Raw genomic sequence first — 16107 nt, 5'->3', positions numbered from 1 at the left:
GAGGGAGAGGGAGAGGGAGAGGGAGAGGGAGAGGGAGAGGGAGAGGGAGAGAGAGAGAGAGAGAGAGAGAGAGAGAGAGAGTAAAGAAGATTGGCTTTAGTGCAGAAATATTTAACCTTCTATAGGGAGCACTACTCCATAAAGTTGAGAAGGCTGAACAGGGAATGGACAGGCTGGATGGGTTAAGACCTACAGCCCAGAGGAACATTGGCAGTGGTGGTCAATCAAAGAGGAAGGGAGATGAAGCAGCAGTCATTCTATGTGATGCATATTTGCAAGAGAGAACAGTGGATGGAATCATAGAGTGTACAAATAGAAGGGCTGCAGAAGGAAAATGATAAATACAAGGGACACTGAGACAATATGTAAATAGAGAGGGATAGATTGAAGAAACTGTTAGAACACTTACAAAGAGAAAGAGGCACACATGAAAAACAAGCAAGACAGTCAGAACAATACAGAGATGCATTAGTTGGGGGTCTGGGCAGACTGGGGAGGCCCAGCAGGTGGGTGCACACTAGGCAGCAGCCATGGGCAACTGCTGAGGAAGGTGACGAGGTAACTTGCGAAGTGCTGGACCAGGGAGTTGGCAGGTGGGAAAGTACTCACAAACGGCCTGTCGGAATGGCACCTTTTGAGAACCGGCAATAACAGGCTCAGAATCCTGATCATCACAGCCAGTCACTCACACTCATCTCCACCATCAACAAGCCTTCCACCCCGGGGGGAAAGCACAGCTTTCTATCCAAACTGCCTTCACTTAGTGTTGTGTATGAAATTTGGTGTAAGAGGAAATGATCGAAATCCACCAGATGCATCTCAAAGGCATACACGTATTGCTAAAGCTAAATGCCCAGGAAATGCAAGTGACAATGTGATTCCAGCAGTGCAGGATGGAACATGAGCAACTACAGGGAATGCCGACAATGAGGAAAGATATCTGAACTTTAAGAAAGAACTGAGGCACCGACTTGGAGGAGGAGGGAGTAACAGGGGAATTATAATGTCTGTTGTTCAGAAGACCAATGAACCTGTGCACAGAGTGAAAACTCAAGGCATATGAGAAATGCTCAGGGCCAGGCATTCCAGGGAGGGTTGATCCAGTCTACCTGGAAATGCTCAAAGAAGGACAGAGTTCAGCACATCAGGAGGTCTTAGACTCAGGGATAATGGGAGGATTTGAAAGAGGGCGAAAAGAGGTTGTAAGGTGGCTGTATCAGACATAGCTGCTGTAAAGGTGTAGGGATCTTGCCTTGTTTGCCACCAACCACAGCACTTAACAAGGGACTGCCCCACTAGTCATAGGAGGGCAGAGGAGATAATATGTGACAACTGTGGTCTGCCAGCTCATGGTTAGAGACAGTGTCCTAACAGAGGAAGGATACACGAAAGTCACTCACCAAGACAAGAAGAGACACATCAGAACCCAAATCCCCAATCCCAACAGTGCCCTCTCTGTCCAATCTTACTGCTGACCAGTTTATAGAATTAATAAAGACAGCCTCAAGGTCAGACAAATAGCTGGTGATGGCCCCACTGTCAGCAAGGCTGATCCACAGATGAACACAACAGCATTGTTAGGGGACCAGCAATGCGATGTGTTCACAGACACAGGGGCTTCGGCATCAATAACTGAGCTACCCTTGCCAATGACTGGAGAGGCTACTTGTAGTACAGATGTAAGCAGAAGAACGGCAAAGGCAGAAAGAGGTGAGTCACAGATATTCAAAATCGGTGAAGTGCATTCCTGGGTTTGTCCAAATAATGAAGATTGAGATTATGAAAGAATGATAAGATTTTAAAAGATAAATATCCTCGGAATAGACATACTGAGGGAGGCAGGGATTGTCACAGGCTTCAGAAAGGGAGAAATGACATGGACAAGTCAGGAGCAGTGAATATGTACAAACTATAGAGTACAGAACCTAGCTAGCATTGCCATAGCTACTCCAATCATCAAGCACAGACAGACAGACAGACATACTTTATTGATCCCGAGGGAAATTGGGTTTCGTTACAGCCGCACCAACCAAGAATAGTGAAGAAATATAGCAACATAACAACACTATATAGCAACACTAAAGCCAGGACAGTGTCTAAGGGTTTCTTTGTCAGCACTGTATGGACTTTACACAAGCAAGACTGTGGTAACCTTCACGGTCAGTAAAGAACCCAGATGATCAGATAGACTATACTGCCCTCAATAAAACCACACTGAGATAGCATGAGGAGGTGAGTAGCTGGGTGACGATCAGAAATGGAAATGTGAATAGGCAGACTTGTCTATGTTATTGCTCCCTTTCTGAAGCCTGTGACAATCCCTGCCTCCCTCAGTACGTCTATTCTGAGGATATTTATCTTTTAAAATCTTACCATTATTCTCTCATCATCTCAATCTCAATGTGGCCATTCCCCTCAAAAACAGGTATGCTGCTTTGGATACTGTAGTGGGGGGGGGTGCCACAGAGACTGGGTTACTGGCACTGAGCATAGGTCCATGGTGCAAAAGGGTAAGAGGGAGAAGAGGAGAGTGGTAGTCATAATGGACTCCATAGTCAGGGGACCAGACGGGAGATTTGTAGATGTGAACCAGACACCTGGATGGTATGTTGCCTCCCAGGTGCCAGGGCCAGGGACAGGAACGTCTCAGATCATGTCCGCAGCATTTTACAGAGAGGATGAGTGGCCAAAGGTATTGATATCAATGACGTAGGAAGGAAAAGCAAAGAAGTCCTGAAAAATGAACTCAGAGAGCTAGGTAGAAAGCTGAGAAACAGGGCGTCCCAGGTAGTAATTTCTGGACTGCTGCCTGCACCACATGGCAGTGAGGGTAGAAACAGGATGATTTGGCAGGTTAATGTGTGGCTGAGAAGCTGAAGCAGGGAGCAAGGTTTCAGGTTCTTGGATCATTGGGATTTCTTCTGGGGGAGGAATGACCTGTTCAAAAGAGAAAGGTTGCACCTAAACGCGAGTAGAACCAGTGTTTTCACGGGCAGGTTTGTTAGAGCTGTTGGGGAGGGTTTAAATTAATTTGGCAGGGGAGTGAGAAATGGAGTGATGGTAAAAAAGCAAAGGTAGTATTCAGTCAGTCTGTCAGGGAGGGCAAGCATAATTATGATAGGACATAATTGCAACCAGCAGGATGAGTATCCGTGCATTAGGGAGGCAGAATCAAAAATGGTAGCAAATACGGCACTCAACATGTTATATTTTAATGCACAGAGTATAAGAAATAAGGTGGATGTTCTTGTTGCACTTTTAGACTGTCAGAAATGATGTAGTAGCCATCACTGAATCATGGCTGAAGGATGGTTGTAGTTGGTAGTTGAACATCCAAGGTTACATGTTGTATCGGAGGGATGGGAAGGTTGGCAAAGGGGGTTCTGTAGCTCTGCTGGTAAATAATGGCATCAAATCAGTCCAAAGATATGACACAGGATCGTAAGATTTTGAATTCTTGTGGGTTGAGTTAAGAGACTGCAAGGGTAAAAGGACATTGATGGGAGTTATATACATGCTTCCCAACAGTAGCTGGGATGTGAACCACAGATAGCAACTGGTAATAGAAAAGGCATTTCAAATGGGCAATATTATGAGTCATGGGAGATTTCAACATGCACGGCAATTGGAAAAATCAGGTTGGAAATGGACCCAAGAGAGTGAGTCTGTTGAATGCCTACAAGATGGCTTTTTAGAAGAGTTTGTCATTGAGCCTACTAAGGGATCGACTATACTGGATTGGGTGTTATGTAATGAACCAGATGTGATTAGGAAGCCTAAGGTAAAAGAACCCTTAGAAAAAAGTTATCACAATATGATTGAGTTCAGCTTGAAAATTGATAGGGAGAAAGTGAAGATTGATATAGCAGTATTTCAGCTGAGTAAAGGAAATTACACCGGTATGAGAGAGGAGTTGGCCGAAGTAAATTGGAAGGAGATGCTGGCAGGGATGACAGCAGAGCAGCAGTGGTGTGGGTTTCTAGGGAAAATGAGGAAGGTGCAATATAGATGTATTCCAAAAATAAAAGAAACACTCAAATGGCAGAATAGTACAACCGTGGCTGACAAGGGAAGTCAAAGCTAATGTAAAAACAAAAGAGAGGGCATACAACAAAGCAAAAATTAGCCAGAAGATAGAGGATTGGGAAGCTTTTAAAATCCTACAGAGAGGAAGTAAAAGATTCATTAGGAGAGAAAAGATGAAACATGAAAGCAAGCTAGCAAAGTGGATAGTTAAAGTTTTTTCAAGTATGTAAAAAAAATAGAGAGATGAGGGTGGATTTAGGACCGCTAGAAAATGAGACCAGAGAAATAATTACGGGGCCAAGGAGATGGCAGATGAAGTAAATGAGTATTTTTCAGCCTTCGCTATGGAAGACACTAGCAGTGTGCCAGATGTTGAAGGGTGTGAGAGAAGAGAAGTGAGCACAGTTACTATTACAAGGAAGGTGGTGCTCAAAAAACTGTAAGACCTAAGGGTACATAAGTTACCCAGCCAGACCAGATGAACTGCACCCTAGGGTTCTGATAGAGGTACGTTATCAATGCTTTGTTATCAGATAGTCTGCTCGTTGCCTCATCAAAAAATTCTGTCATATTGGTTAAAATAACTGCCCTTAACAAACTTGTGCTGGTTATCCTTAATTCATTTTTTCTCCAGGTAATCATCCATCCTGATCTATCTCTATATTTCTGAGTCCATGGGTGATTAACCCTTTGCATCCCCGATCCTACACTAGAGGCATTAGTAATGAACTTTCAAAAATCCTGGCATAGTGCCAGAGGACTGGAAAATTGCAAATGTCACTCCGCTCTTGAAGAAAGGAGGAAGGCAGCAGAAAGGAAAATCTAGACCAGTTAATCTGACCTCAATGGTTGGGAAGATGGTGGAGTCTACTGTTAAGAATGAGATTATGGGATACTTGGTGACACAGGACAAGATAGGACAAAGTCAGCATGGTTTCCTTAAAGGAAAATCCAGCCTGACAAATCTGTTGGAATTATTTGAGGAGATTACACATAGGATAGATAAAGGAGCTGCAGTGGATGTTGTATAATTGAACTTTCAGAAGGCCTTTGACAAGGTGTCACACATGAGGCTGCGTACCAAGTTAAATGCCCATGGCATTACACGAAAGTTACTGGCATAGTTAGGGCATTGGCTGATTGGTAGGAGGCAGAGTGTGGGAATGAAAGAATCCTTTTCTGGTTGGCTGCCAGAGACTAGTGATGTTCTGCAAGGATCAGTGTTGGGACTTCTCTTTTTGCTGTATTTCAATGATTTAGATGATGGAATAGATGGCTTTGTTACTAAGTTTATGGTTGATAGTTACAGAAACAGGAGGGATGCAGAAGTTAGTAAAATTAGGAGAATAGGCAAGAGAGTGTCAAATGAAATACAATGTTGGAAAATTCATGGCCATGCACTTTGGTAGTAGAAATAAATATGCAGGCTATTTTCTAAATGGGGGGAAAATCTAAATATCTGAGATGCAAAGGGATTTGGAAGATCTTGTGCACAACAGCCTAAAGGATAACTTGCAGGTACAGTGGTGGTGAGGAAGGCAAATGCAATGTTAGCATTCATTTCAAGAGGTCTAGAATACAAGAGCTGGGATGTGATGATGAGGCTTTATAGGCAACTGGTGAGACCTCACATTGAGTATTGTGAACAGTTTTGGGCTCAACTAAGAAAAGATATATTGGCATTGGAGAGGTTTCAGAAAGGTTCACAAGGATGATCCTCGGAATGTAAGGGTTATCATATGAGGAACATTTGATGGCTCTAAGTATATAATCGCTGGAATTTAGAAGGATGAAGGGGAATCTCATTGAAACATTTTGAATGTTAAAACGTAAAACACACGTAAAAAGGGCAATGTTGCCCTCAAGGGGAATTTCAACATGTGGGTATATTGGAAAAATCCAGTTGGTGCTGGATCCCAAGAGAGAGAATTTGTAGACTACAACTAGAGGTCATGGGTTAAGGGTAAAAAGAAGAAATGTTTAAGGGGAGCATGAGGGGTAACTACTTCTTTCAGAGGGTGGTGAGAGCGTAGAACGAGCTGCCAGCACAAGTGGAGGATACAATTTCGATTTCTACATTTAAGAGAAGTTTGGATAGGTACGTGGACAGGAGAGTATGATGGACTATGGTCCAGGTGCAGGTCGATGGTTCAGCAGGACTGGAGAAAAAAAGCTGAGGAGCAGATTTGAAAGGTGAGGGGAGGGAACAGAGAAACACCAGATGATAGATGAAACCTGGAAGGGGAAGGATGAAGTAAAGAGCTGGTAGGTTGATTGGTGAAAGAGACAGAAAGCCATGGAAGAAAGAAAAAGGGAGAAGGAGAACCAGAGGGAGGTAATGAGTGGCAAGAGGATGAGGTGAAAGAGGGAAAGGTGGATGGGAAATGGAGAGAGGGGATTTGTTGGGAGGCATTATCGAAAGTTTGCGAAATTGATGTTCATTCCATGAGGTTGGAGGCTACCCAAATGGAATCTCTTTCACCAATCAACTTCCCAGCTCTTTACTTTGTTCCCCCCTCCCCCCCAGATTTCACCTATCACCCAGCATTTCTCTCTCTCCTCCCCTCACCTTTTAAATCTGCTCCTCAGCTTTTTTTCTCCAGTCCTGCTGAAGGGTTTCGGCCCAAAATGTCGACCGTACTTCTTTTCCAAAGATGCTGCCTGGCTTGCTGAGTTCCTCCAGTATTTTGTATGTGTTGCTCAGATTTCCAGCATCTACAAATTTTCTCATTTGGGATTGTAACTTTTGAAATTGTATTGAATCACCCTTGATCTTAAGGGTGTAAAAATGTGATACGTCTTTGGGGTTGTGGGCCTCTATCAAGAGTATCTCCCTAAGAGTGTCTGTCGTGAATGTAGACTTACATATTACCAGCTTCAGTGTCTCTCTGCTGACCTCGAGAGGAAGAAGAAGGGACTGCAAGTATGCCTCTTAACACTCGGGTAGTAAGAACTATTGACTCAGAAGTTCTGCCTTAGTGGAAAAAGCATCTGGAATTTTCTATGCCTGTTACAAATTCAGACTTCCATGAACACAGTACAGTTTCAAAGGGGGTAAATAAAAATGTTATTTTTCTTTTAAAAAACTTTTGATTTAGATCAGAGAGATGGAGTTTTGATGTCACCCATAAATTTGCATTAACAACTTAGCAAACAGAATATGATCCTGGAGTTAATGGTTGGCTGAGCAATTAGTTTGCTGTTGTAATAGTGGTATGGCATCTGCCTGCGCCGAGATCAAAAGATCGCACCAATCAAATTAGGTTCAATCTACTCAGTATCACTGCTATTATGGATGCCAGCATTTCGGAAACTGACTGTTGTCTCTGAAAGTTTGATATTAAAAAGCAAGGTGAAAGCTGCGTTTGCTAGAGATCTGAAAGCCAACAAAACATTTCTGCTGTGATATTGAGATGTGAAATTTACCCTCTTAATTGCACTTTCAAAGTATGGACTCTAGTTTTACCACTGCTGCCAGTTAAACACAAAGTATAGCAATCTTGAAACTATTGTAAAAGATGTATTACCAATATTCAAGTTTGCTCACATTTTCACTGATAATATAGAATTATCAGCAAGTTTACATAATATCTCCATGTCTATCTAAAGGAAATTCCTATTCAGGTTTGATAATGGAAACATTCTCCCGGGAATTCCAACGAGTCCCTGAGGTACAGTACAAGTTTTAGCACCAGTTTTATCACTCAATCATTATTGATTTAAGTATGAAGAAACAATCCTCAGCTAATTTAAAAAATACAAAGAATCTGAAAACACCTTAGTCAATGATTCATTAAAAGCTCTGGCATTTAGAAACATGAAAATATTGAACATCATGATCCTTGCATTGACATTTATGCCGATACAACGTATCGATCAAACAGATTAGGTTAGTTAACAGCAATAAACAGCTACTCCCCTTCTAAGTAATTAGCAGTAGTTTCGCAGATACTGTGAAGCTACTTCGCTGAAATATAAAATTATCCTAAGTGTATAGAGCTTAAGGTAGGAACAATAAGAGCAGCCCAACACCATCTTTCTGATCTCCACCCTTTCACAGATCTCTCTTTTCATTCTCTTCACACCTTCCTGCTTTTTTTCTGCAACGTAGAACTGGGAAACTTTTTATACTTTTCTCAAATCTGATGAAGCATCATCAATTGAAAACATTAAATTTGTTTTCAACACACACAAAATGCTAGAAGAACTCAGTAAGTCAGGCAGGATCTTTGGAGGGGAATAAACAGTATATGATTCAGACAGAGACCCTTCATCAGGACTGAATGAGCAGTCAATGTTTTGGGTCAATCTCCTTCATCCGGACTTTGATTGTTCATTCCCCTTGATTAGCATGCACAATCCCCTTTGATTGTGCATGCTAATCAAGACTTCCAGCATCTACAGATTCTCTTGTGTTTATGATTAACTGTTTTTCTCTTCACAAATATTGCCTAGTCAATTGAACATTGCTCTGATTTTATTTCAGACTTCCAACAGCTGCAGGAGTTTGCCTTTAGGGCCTGCCTGCAGCCTACATTCCTGTTTAGTGATGCAATGCAGAAACCCCACATGATCTTTCAAGTCTTCCTTGGCAACAACTCAAAGCCCTCATCTACAAGAGCAAGCTCAGGAAGTACCTCAGTATCAAACACCATCCCAACGAGTATCCCTCTACAGCAGGCAAATCAAAAGTCCAGCATTTTCCTGTGGCAACAATGTTACACAGGTTGCTGTGGCTCAGAATGGGATACCCATCAGTTGCTAATGAAATCTGGCCTTGCCAGTAACGACCATATTTTGAAAGCAACCAATGAAAATAGGACAACTTTTTGAAGATTTAATTCCACTCACAGGAAAGAGTAATGTTAGCTCCATCCACTGGTTCTCTTTTGAAAAACAGTGTTGTTGTTCATAACACTTTGATCAGCACTAGATGGGTTTATAAAGGGAGGTTGGGAGGATGAATACAGATCCCTGGTGGAGGACTTTGTCAAAAGATGCAGCTCAAAATCAGCAAGACAAAGGAGATGGGGATGGACCTTAGGAAGACTAAGCTTGCACTGCTCCCTTTTAGTATTGATGGTGAGGATGTGGATATGCTGAGGACCTAGAAGTACCTGGGGTGCACCTGGATGACAGACTTGACTGAAGCAACAACATGGAGGATGTGTACAAGGAAGGCCAGAGTCATCTCTACTTCTTGAGGAGACTGAGGTCCTTTGGAGTATGTAGGCCTCTCCTTCACATGTTCTACCAGTTGCCAGTACAATCTTCTATGTGTTGGTGTGCAAGGGCAATGGCATCAACACGGGTGATGCCAACCAGCTCAATAAACTGATTAGAAAGGCTGGCTCTGTTATTGGAGTTAAACTGGACACACTGGAGGCTGTGGTAGAACAAAGCACCCAACAGAAAATCCTGGCAATTCTGGACCATGTTTATCACCCTCTGCATGCCACCTTGGCTGAACAGAGAAGCAATTTTAGTAACAAACTAAGACAATTGTGCTGCTCCAAAAAGTGCTATATAAGGTTGTTCTTACCCTCGGCCAGTAGGCTCGATAATGAGTCAACCTGTAGCCGGGAAGCGATGATTCCCTCCTGTTAGATTGTTTGAGGTATTTTAATTTTTTCTTCTTTCTTATTTCTAATATATGTACATCTGTGCACTTGTAGTGCTGCTGTGACACTGTAATTTCCTTTGGAATCAATAAAGTATCTATCTATCCTTCCCACGGGTACAAAGCTCCCAATATAATTCACTACGGAAAGAGATTCTCCTAACGAGAGCAGTGGAATCATGATGCCGCCTGCAGGTATCACACATTAGCTGCACCAGCAGAAGCTGCCGTTACTTTATGACATGAACCTAATCTGGGAAATGAAGATCTGTCACATAACTCACTACTGCCAATAGTTATTACATTTAGGTAAGGATGGTGAAGGACTGCAACCCCAACAACCTAGTTCTGTCACAACAAAAATCTGACTAATTCAGTCTTCTGGGGCTGTGAGCTAATGTCAAAAAGCAAAAAGCTGATAAAGCATGCAAACTGCACAACCTGCAAAGCCGCCTTACTCACTGGTATGGTGCTTCATCCTTCTTACAAACAATGATGCAGAGTTTGTCAGGCTTGACTTTCTACAGTGATATCACACTAACCGTCTCATCTCCACGCAAAACAGAAGTAGGATAATCAGCCCTTTACATCAGCAACCCATCACTACATTTAGTTAGCACCCCAGCTGTTAAGTGGCGACTGCCTCTTGAAGCCAAACAGTTTGGGTGTAACTCACACTGCCAGCCTGGGATTCAAACATGAACAATTAAAAAAGAAATAAATACCTTGGGAAGGTGTCAGTCCTCCACTGTGCACCTTATATGACCTAGCAACTTCAGATTAACACTCATTTCTTGTTATTTTTCCATTGAGTTCAATGGAATTGTAAGAATACTTCTCCACTGGAGGCAAAGCCAGTTAAAAGGACAGGATTTTCTCCTCGTGAAATGGCAGGGAGTTAATGGGAACGCTTTGCCAAAATAGACTACAGGATGAATTAGTGGAGGGAATTTAGAATGCACTGTGAGGCAGCATGGTCCCAATAAACCAAATGGCTTTCTTCATCATCCTAAGCATATTAGCTAAATATGATGCTTAACTTCCATTTAACCGTAAATAGAAGCCGTTGACTAGCATCAGAGGTGAAAGCCTTCCAAATAAGAAAGGGTCTAAATCCACCAATTACATCTATCTCACTAGTCTTTCTTGTAACGTATCTGTAGCTGTACCTGCATTAAGGGGCATCGAAGCTCAAACTGTGCAATGCCTATAGGATGAAGAAGGCTCCTCACTGTTGTCTGATAAAATGCTTGATTGACATGTTTCCAAATGGGCAACAGAACTTAAAACATTTGGAGTAAATTGAATTTACAAAATTGTTGACAAGGAACTGCGATTTCTATCAATTTACTGAAAATCTTTTTCCTATTTGATCCAAGGTCAAAACTCCAAAGCAATTCAGCAAGAGCACAGATCAGCCATTAATAATATGGGTGGTCTAAACCTTCTGCACACTTGCTCCATTTCTCTCTGTAGTAATACAGCCTATCTTGTGCTATTTACATCAAGCAATGGCAAATGTATTGCCATTGGCCATCCTGTAACACTGTGGTGTTATGTATTCTACAGGAGCTAATTATGCAGAGAACATAAAGACTGCACAAGTTCAAAAGAGTTAATAGCTTTTTATAAAAAAATAACATAAACTTTATATCATGCATTCTATGCAGAGAAAGCAGCCATGTTCTCTATCAACAGCGTCTGTTCACGATGCAAGCAATACACAAAAAATTAGAAGTTCTGGTAACAAGAGTGATTCACATAGGTGAGCAGAGTCTCTATGATTTCAGAAGAGCAGGAAAAATTCATTCTCCAATCATAGGAGTGAGTGGTTTATGTAATGAAAAAAGTGCAAAACATACTGATGTTATTAAGTCAAGCAAAGACAAAACTGGATAGACAGCAATGACTTTCAATCTGAATCAGTTAACTGGAACAGAAATTCATTCTATTAACAATATTCTCAGATAACTGTGCTGATGTGTTTGAGCCAGAATGAATAAACAAGTGCGCTGCTGCCATAAACTGTAAATTAAACTGGCGAAGCTGAGGAAATATTATGATGACCGACGATGGCAAAACAATTTGAATCAATTTAGCGGAGATAACCATGAAGACTGCATACCAAATATAGACTACATTCTTGAATCAAATTAGGAAATCATTAGTCCTAATAGGTAACAGCTTGTGGACTTAATATCATCAAATATCTTTCACTTCCATTCGCAAATCATGGAACTGAATTTAAGGCAGCGAACAGTACACAAAGTCATTCCATAATAGAATCTAATTTCCTTTTCCATTTAAACATATCAAATTATATTGTATATAAATGCTTGGATCTTAATACTTACATGGCCATGGAGATCAGTATTCAACAGCATCAGTGCACAAGTAAGGCAATGGACCCCATCTGTAAAAGGGCAGAAAGGCTTGTGTAAGTGCTCACTCTATGGCAAAACATCCTGACAAATCATGTTTGTGTGAACATGTCAACATGCCAGTTCCAACTACAGAGCTGAGACAATGTTTAAGGAACACTTAAACATTACCAGCATTACCAACTAAATCCTCTAAAATGAATCAGTGCAGAAATTCTGCCATTTACAACATCAATTGGCTTACAGCTGCTGTTGGCCCATGAATTTTAACTACTTTGCCACTCGCCTCTCCCTTTATCCTTTGTTCTCTGGGTCAGATCAGAGAAAGTAGAAAGTGGAGTATTTTGGGGTTGAGATCAACCAATACCTCACGAGGAAGCCACTGACACAATTTTGGAAGTTTTCCAGGGAGAGCAAACCTCAACTGCATGGCTCATGAATACCAATCAAACCACTTACACAAGCCCAAATTCAATTTGTTTATTGAGAGATTCCCAAATAGGTAGAAACAGTAATTTGAAAAATAATTTAAAACATACTTCTGAACTTTTTCAATGCTAGAAGATTAGTAACTGAACTACAATGTTTTTGCAGCAAGACAAGAAGCCTTAATTAATGCAATCAAATGAATTCAGTCAGCAGTACCAAGTAAATTTGTCACTAATCCATTTTACGTAAGAGTTAAATATTGTGCAGCAATAGGAAGTAATGTCAGAATTATCTGGATTTTGCAGATATTTTTCACTTAAGTAAGAGCAGCATACAATCTACTTGAAGATCTCAGCATGCCAAGCAGCATCTGTGGGAGAAAAGGAACTGCTGACAATTTGTGTCAAACTCCTGCAGAGCTTTGATCCAAAATATCAACATCTAGCAGATGGTGTAATGCTTTATAGTGCCAGCGGCTGATTGGGGTAGATCGAGGATCAATTCCTGCCACTGTCTGCAAGGAGTTGTATGTTCTCCAAATGGTGGTGTGATTCACAAAGAGAACAAGTGTTTCTCCTCTGGGTGCTCTTGTTCCCTCCCACATTCAAAAGCAATATGGTTTAGGAAGGGTTAATAAGTTGTGGCATGCTATGCTGGCTCCAAAAGCATGATGACACTTGTAGGCTGCCCCCAGCGCACGGTGTTGGCCGTTGACACAAAGTTGTCAGTTGTCACTCTATGTTTTGATGTTTCGGTGTGCATGTGACAAATGAAGCTAAATTCATTTCTTCCCTCAGGTGCTGCTTGACCCACTGAATTCTTCCACCAGAATGTTTTTTTGCTCCAAATTCCAACATCTGCAGACTCATGTCTCCTAATTATGCCACCAAGTGACAGGATTCTTATAACTAAATGTTAATCACTGCCATTAACATCAGACCAAGGAAGAAAAGCTGATATTCTGGATTTCCCTTCTGGAAACAACCAACCTCTTCAAAACTGAGATTTGACGTGTTCAGAGTCTACCTACCATCAAATGCCAGCATGCTGCTTTGTTGCAAAGTTTGTAGATGATATGAAGATAGGTGGAGGAGCAGGTAGTTTTGAGGAAGTAGAGAGGCTACAGAAGGACTTAGACAGATGAGGAGAATGGGCAAAGAAATGGCAGGTGGAATAGTGCCAGGAAGTGTACGGTCATGTACTTTGGTGGAAGAAATGAAAGGGTTGACTATTTTCTAAATGGAGAGAAAATACAAAAAAATTGAGGTGCAAAGGGATTTGAAAGACCTAGTGCAGGATTCTCTAAAGGTTAATTTGAAGGCTGAGTCTGTGGTGAAGAAGGCAAATGCAATGTTAGCATTCATTTCAGGACTAGAATATAAAAGCAAGGATGTAACATTGAAGCTTTATATAACATTGGTGTGGCCTCACTTGAAGTACTGTGAGCAGTTTTGGGCTCCTAGCTTAGAAAGGATATGTTAAAACTGGAGAGGGTTCAGAAAAGGTTCATAAAAAATTGATTCCAGGATTGAATGACTTGTCATACGAAGAGTGTTTGATGACTCTGGGTCTGTATTCACTAGAGTTCAGAAGAATGAAGGATGACCTCATTGAAACCTATTGAATGGTGAAGTGCCTTGATAGAGTGGATTTGGAGAGGATGTTTCCTATGATGGAAGACTCTGAGACCAGACACAGCCTCAGAATAGAGGGCCATCCTTTTAGAACAGAGATGAGTAGGAATTTCTTTAGCCAGAGAGTGGTAAATGTGCAGAATTCTTTGCCACAGGCTGCAGTGGAGGCCAAGTCTTTATGAATATTTAAGGCAGAAGTTGACAGATTCTTGATTGGTCAGGGCATGAAAGGATACGGGCAGAAGGCACGAGATTGGGGCTGAGGGGAAAATTCAATCAGCCATGATGGAATGGTGGAACAGACTTGATAGGTTAAATGGCCTAATTCTGCTCCTATATCTTATGGGTGGAGACAAGCTTGATTAATTACAATATACTCAAAGCACACAAGGAAAGGAATATATCCAGTAGTGTGAAGACTTGGAACCAGGCATCCAAAAGCATGCCACACTAATTATACATCTCAGTCCAATGACTCATGCACTGCTTCCTAACACATTAGCTTCCAGTTAAGTGATCAATCATTGCAATATTCCATGGAATCATGCTGTCCATTTTGTGAAAATATCCTAGTCATACAACAGTCTGGGAATTTATAACTCCATTTTAATATCAAATAATGTCAAATTCCTTTTTTTCATGCCTCAGTACTGTTTTCTTTTGTCTTGTCAGCATCCTATTATTCATTGATTCTCAGAATTAAAATACCAAGATGTAAATCTGTTAAACATACAATCAAGTGGAAGGGAAGTTCTTTATGTTCAGCTGAGCTACAGGTAACAGAACATTAGTGGATTCAACCTGCTTTTGACAGGCATGGTCACTGAGAACAGAATGCAACAGGTTAGAGAAGCAGAGTTGCTGGCTGGTTTGAATAATGGAAATTCAACAGGTAGATGAAATATTTTATTCAATTTCTTTGCAAGTAGGTGGGCCATATAATGTTTATTGCCTTAAAATAAAACAGTAGTTATAGTAGTTACAATCCAAGAAAAAAATAAAACTAAAGCAAAACTATTTTCATTGCTCCAAAGGGAAATAACTAGAAGGGCGATCACTCAAGTTGAATATGCCGTTCTCTGAAGGGGTTACTCTCGTAATGAAGAATGCCTGTGTGTGACTAAGTTTAATGTGGGAGTAGCCATCACATGGTCCTTGACAAATCAGGGTCAGTATCCAGTGGCATAACATCCAATATGACTGGGATCCTTCATTGCTGCAGCTTTTCTCCATTTTCACTGCTGTTGTGAGGTGTCATTATCGTCCACCAGCTCCACTGCTGAGGTCTTGGTTGGATCACTCTTCGTCTGGAACGACACCCTTAACCTTACCACCATAGGTGACTCGACCAGGAGCTAAGCTCCAGACAGCATCATTCTTGGAATCTCAGGAAATCACCACAAGATGATGATGCTCAGAGATAACTATACAGAGTAGAAGTATCTCTCAGGGTTACTCAAGGATCGAGAGATCTTCAATCAGATTTACGATAAGTGGAATAGCAGGGGTTGGAAAGTGTATGGTAGTGACCGCCAGGTCAGAGGCATGTGGCCATTAAGGAATGCATATATTTTCTAAGGTTCTGCATTGCAGACCCAGATTAAGACCAACACTATAGTGAGATTTTTTTTAAATAGTTACTTAGCAGAAGTTCTGAAAAATTAATATTATAATAAATTAAAAACATAGATGTAGTATCAAAATTTAACAAGTAAAATTTGACAAAGCTTTGGCAGAATTGGATCTCAAAGGCATTGTGCTAGGAGTGCTAAAAACAATTGTTATATAATCCCAGTGGCTAATATTTTTTCCCTGTAAAGCTCTGATAATCCAATAACATCAGGATTTTGGATGGTGCTAGACTGGCATATTTCCTAGATTATTGGATGTTTCCTGCCCTCAATCAATGCATCAACACATTTGAATTCTTTTTTTGAAACGTTACACAATGGGTTAACACTTGCCTCAGTGAAGCAAGTGAGTATGTGGAGAAAGGGGGAACTAGGGCTCCGGCTGG

The 16107-nt window shown here is 41.2% G+C and overlaps 1 protein-coding gene across 15 annotated transcripts in view; it reads right to left on the bottom strand.

Moving 5' to 3' along the window:
• psd3l (pleckstrin and Sec7 domain containing 3, like) overlaps positions 1-16107 on the bottom strand; it is a 476452-nt gene that overhangs the window by 123098 nt on the left and 337247 nt on the right. For all 15 annotated transcript variants that reach the window (XM_059965343.1, XM_059965341.1, XM_059965347.1 and 12 more), the window contains one exon: positions 12001-12059. In XM_059965343.1, the coding sequence (XP_059821326.1) occupies positions 12001-12059 (59 nt within the window). The remainder of the gene's footprint in view (positions 1-12000; positions 12060-16107) is intronic.

This window comes from Hypanus sabinus, chromosome 3 (genome assembly GCF_030144855.1).
Source record: "Hypanus sabinus isolate sHypSab1 chromosome 3, sHypSab1.hap1, whole genome shotgun sequence".
Lineage (NCBI taxonomy): Eukaryota > Metazoa > Chordata > Chondrichthyes > Myliobatiformes > Dasyatidae > Hypanus > Hypanus sabinus.
This window is presented reverse-complemented; position numbering and strand designations above follow the sequence as displayed.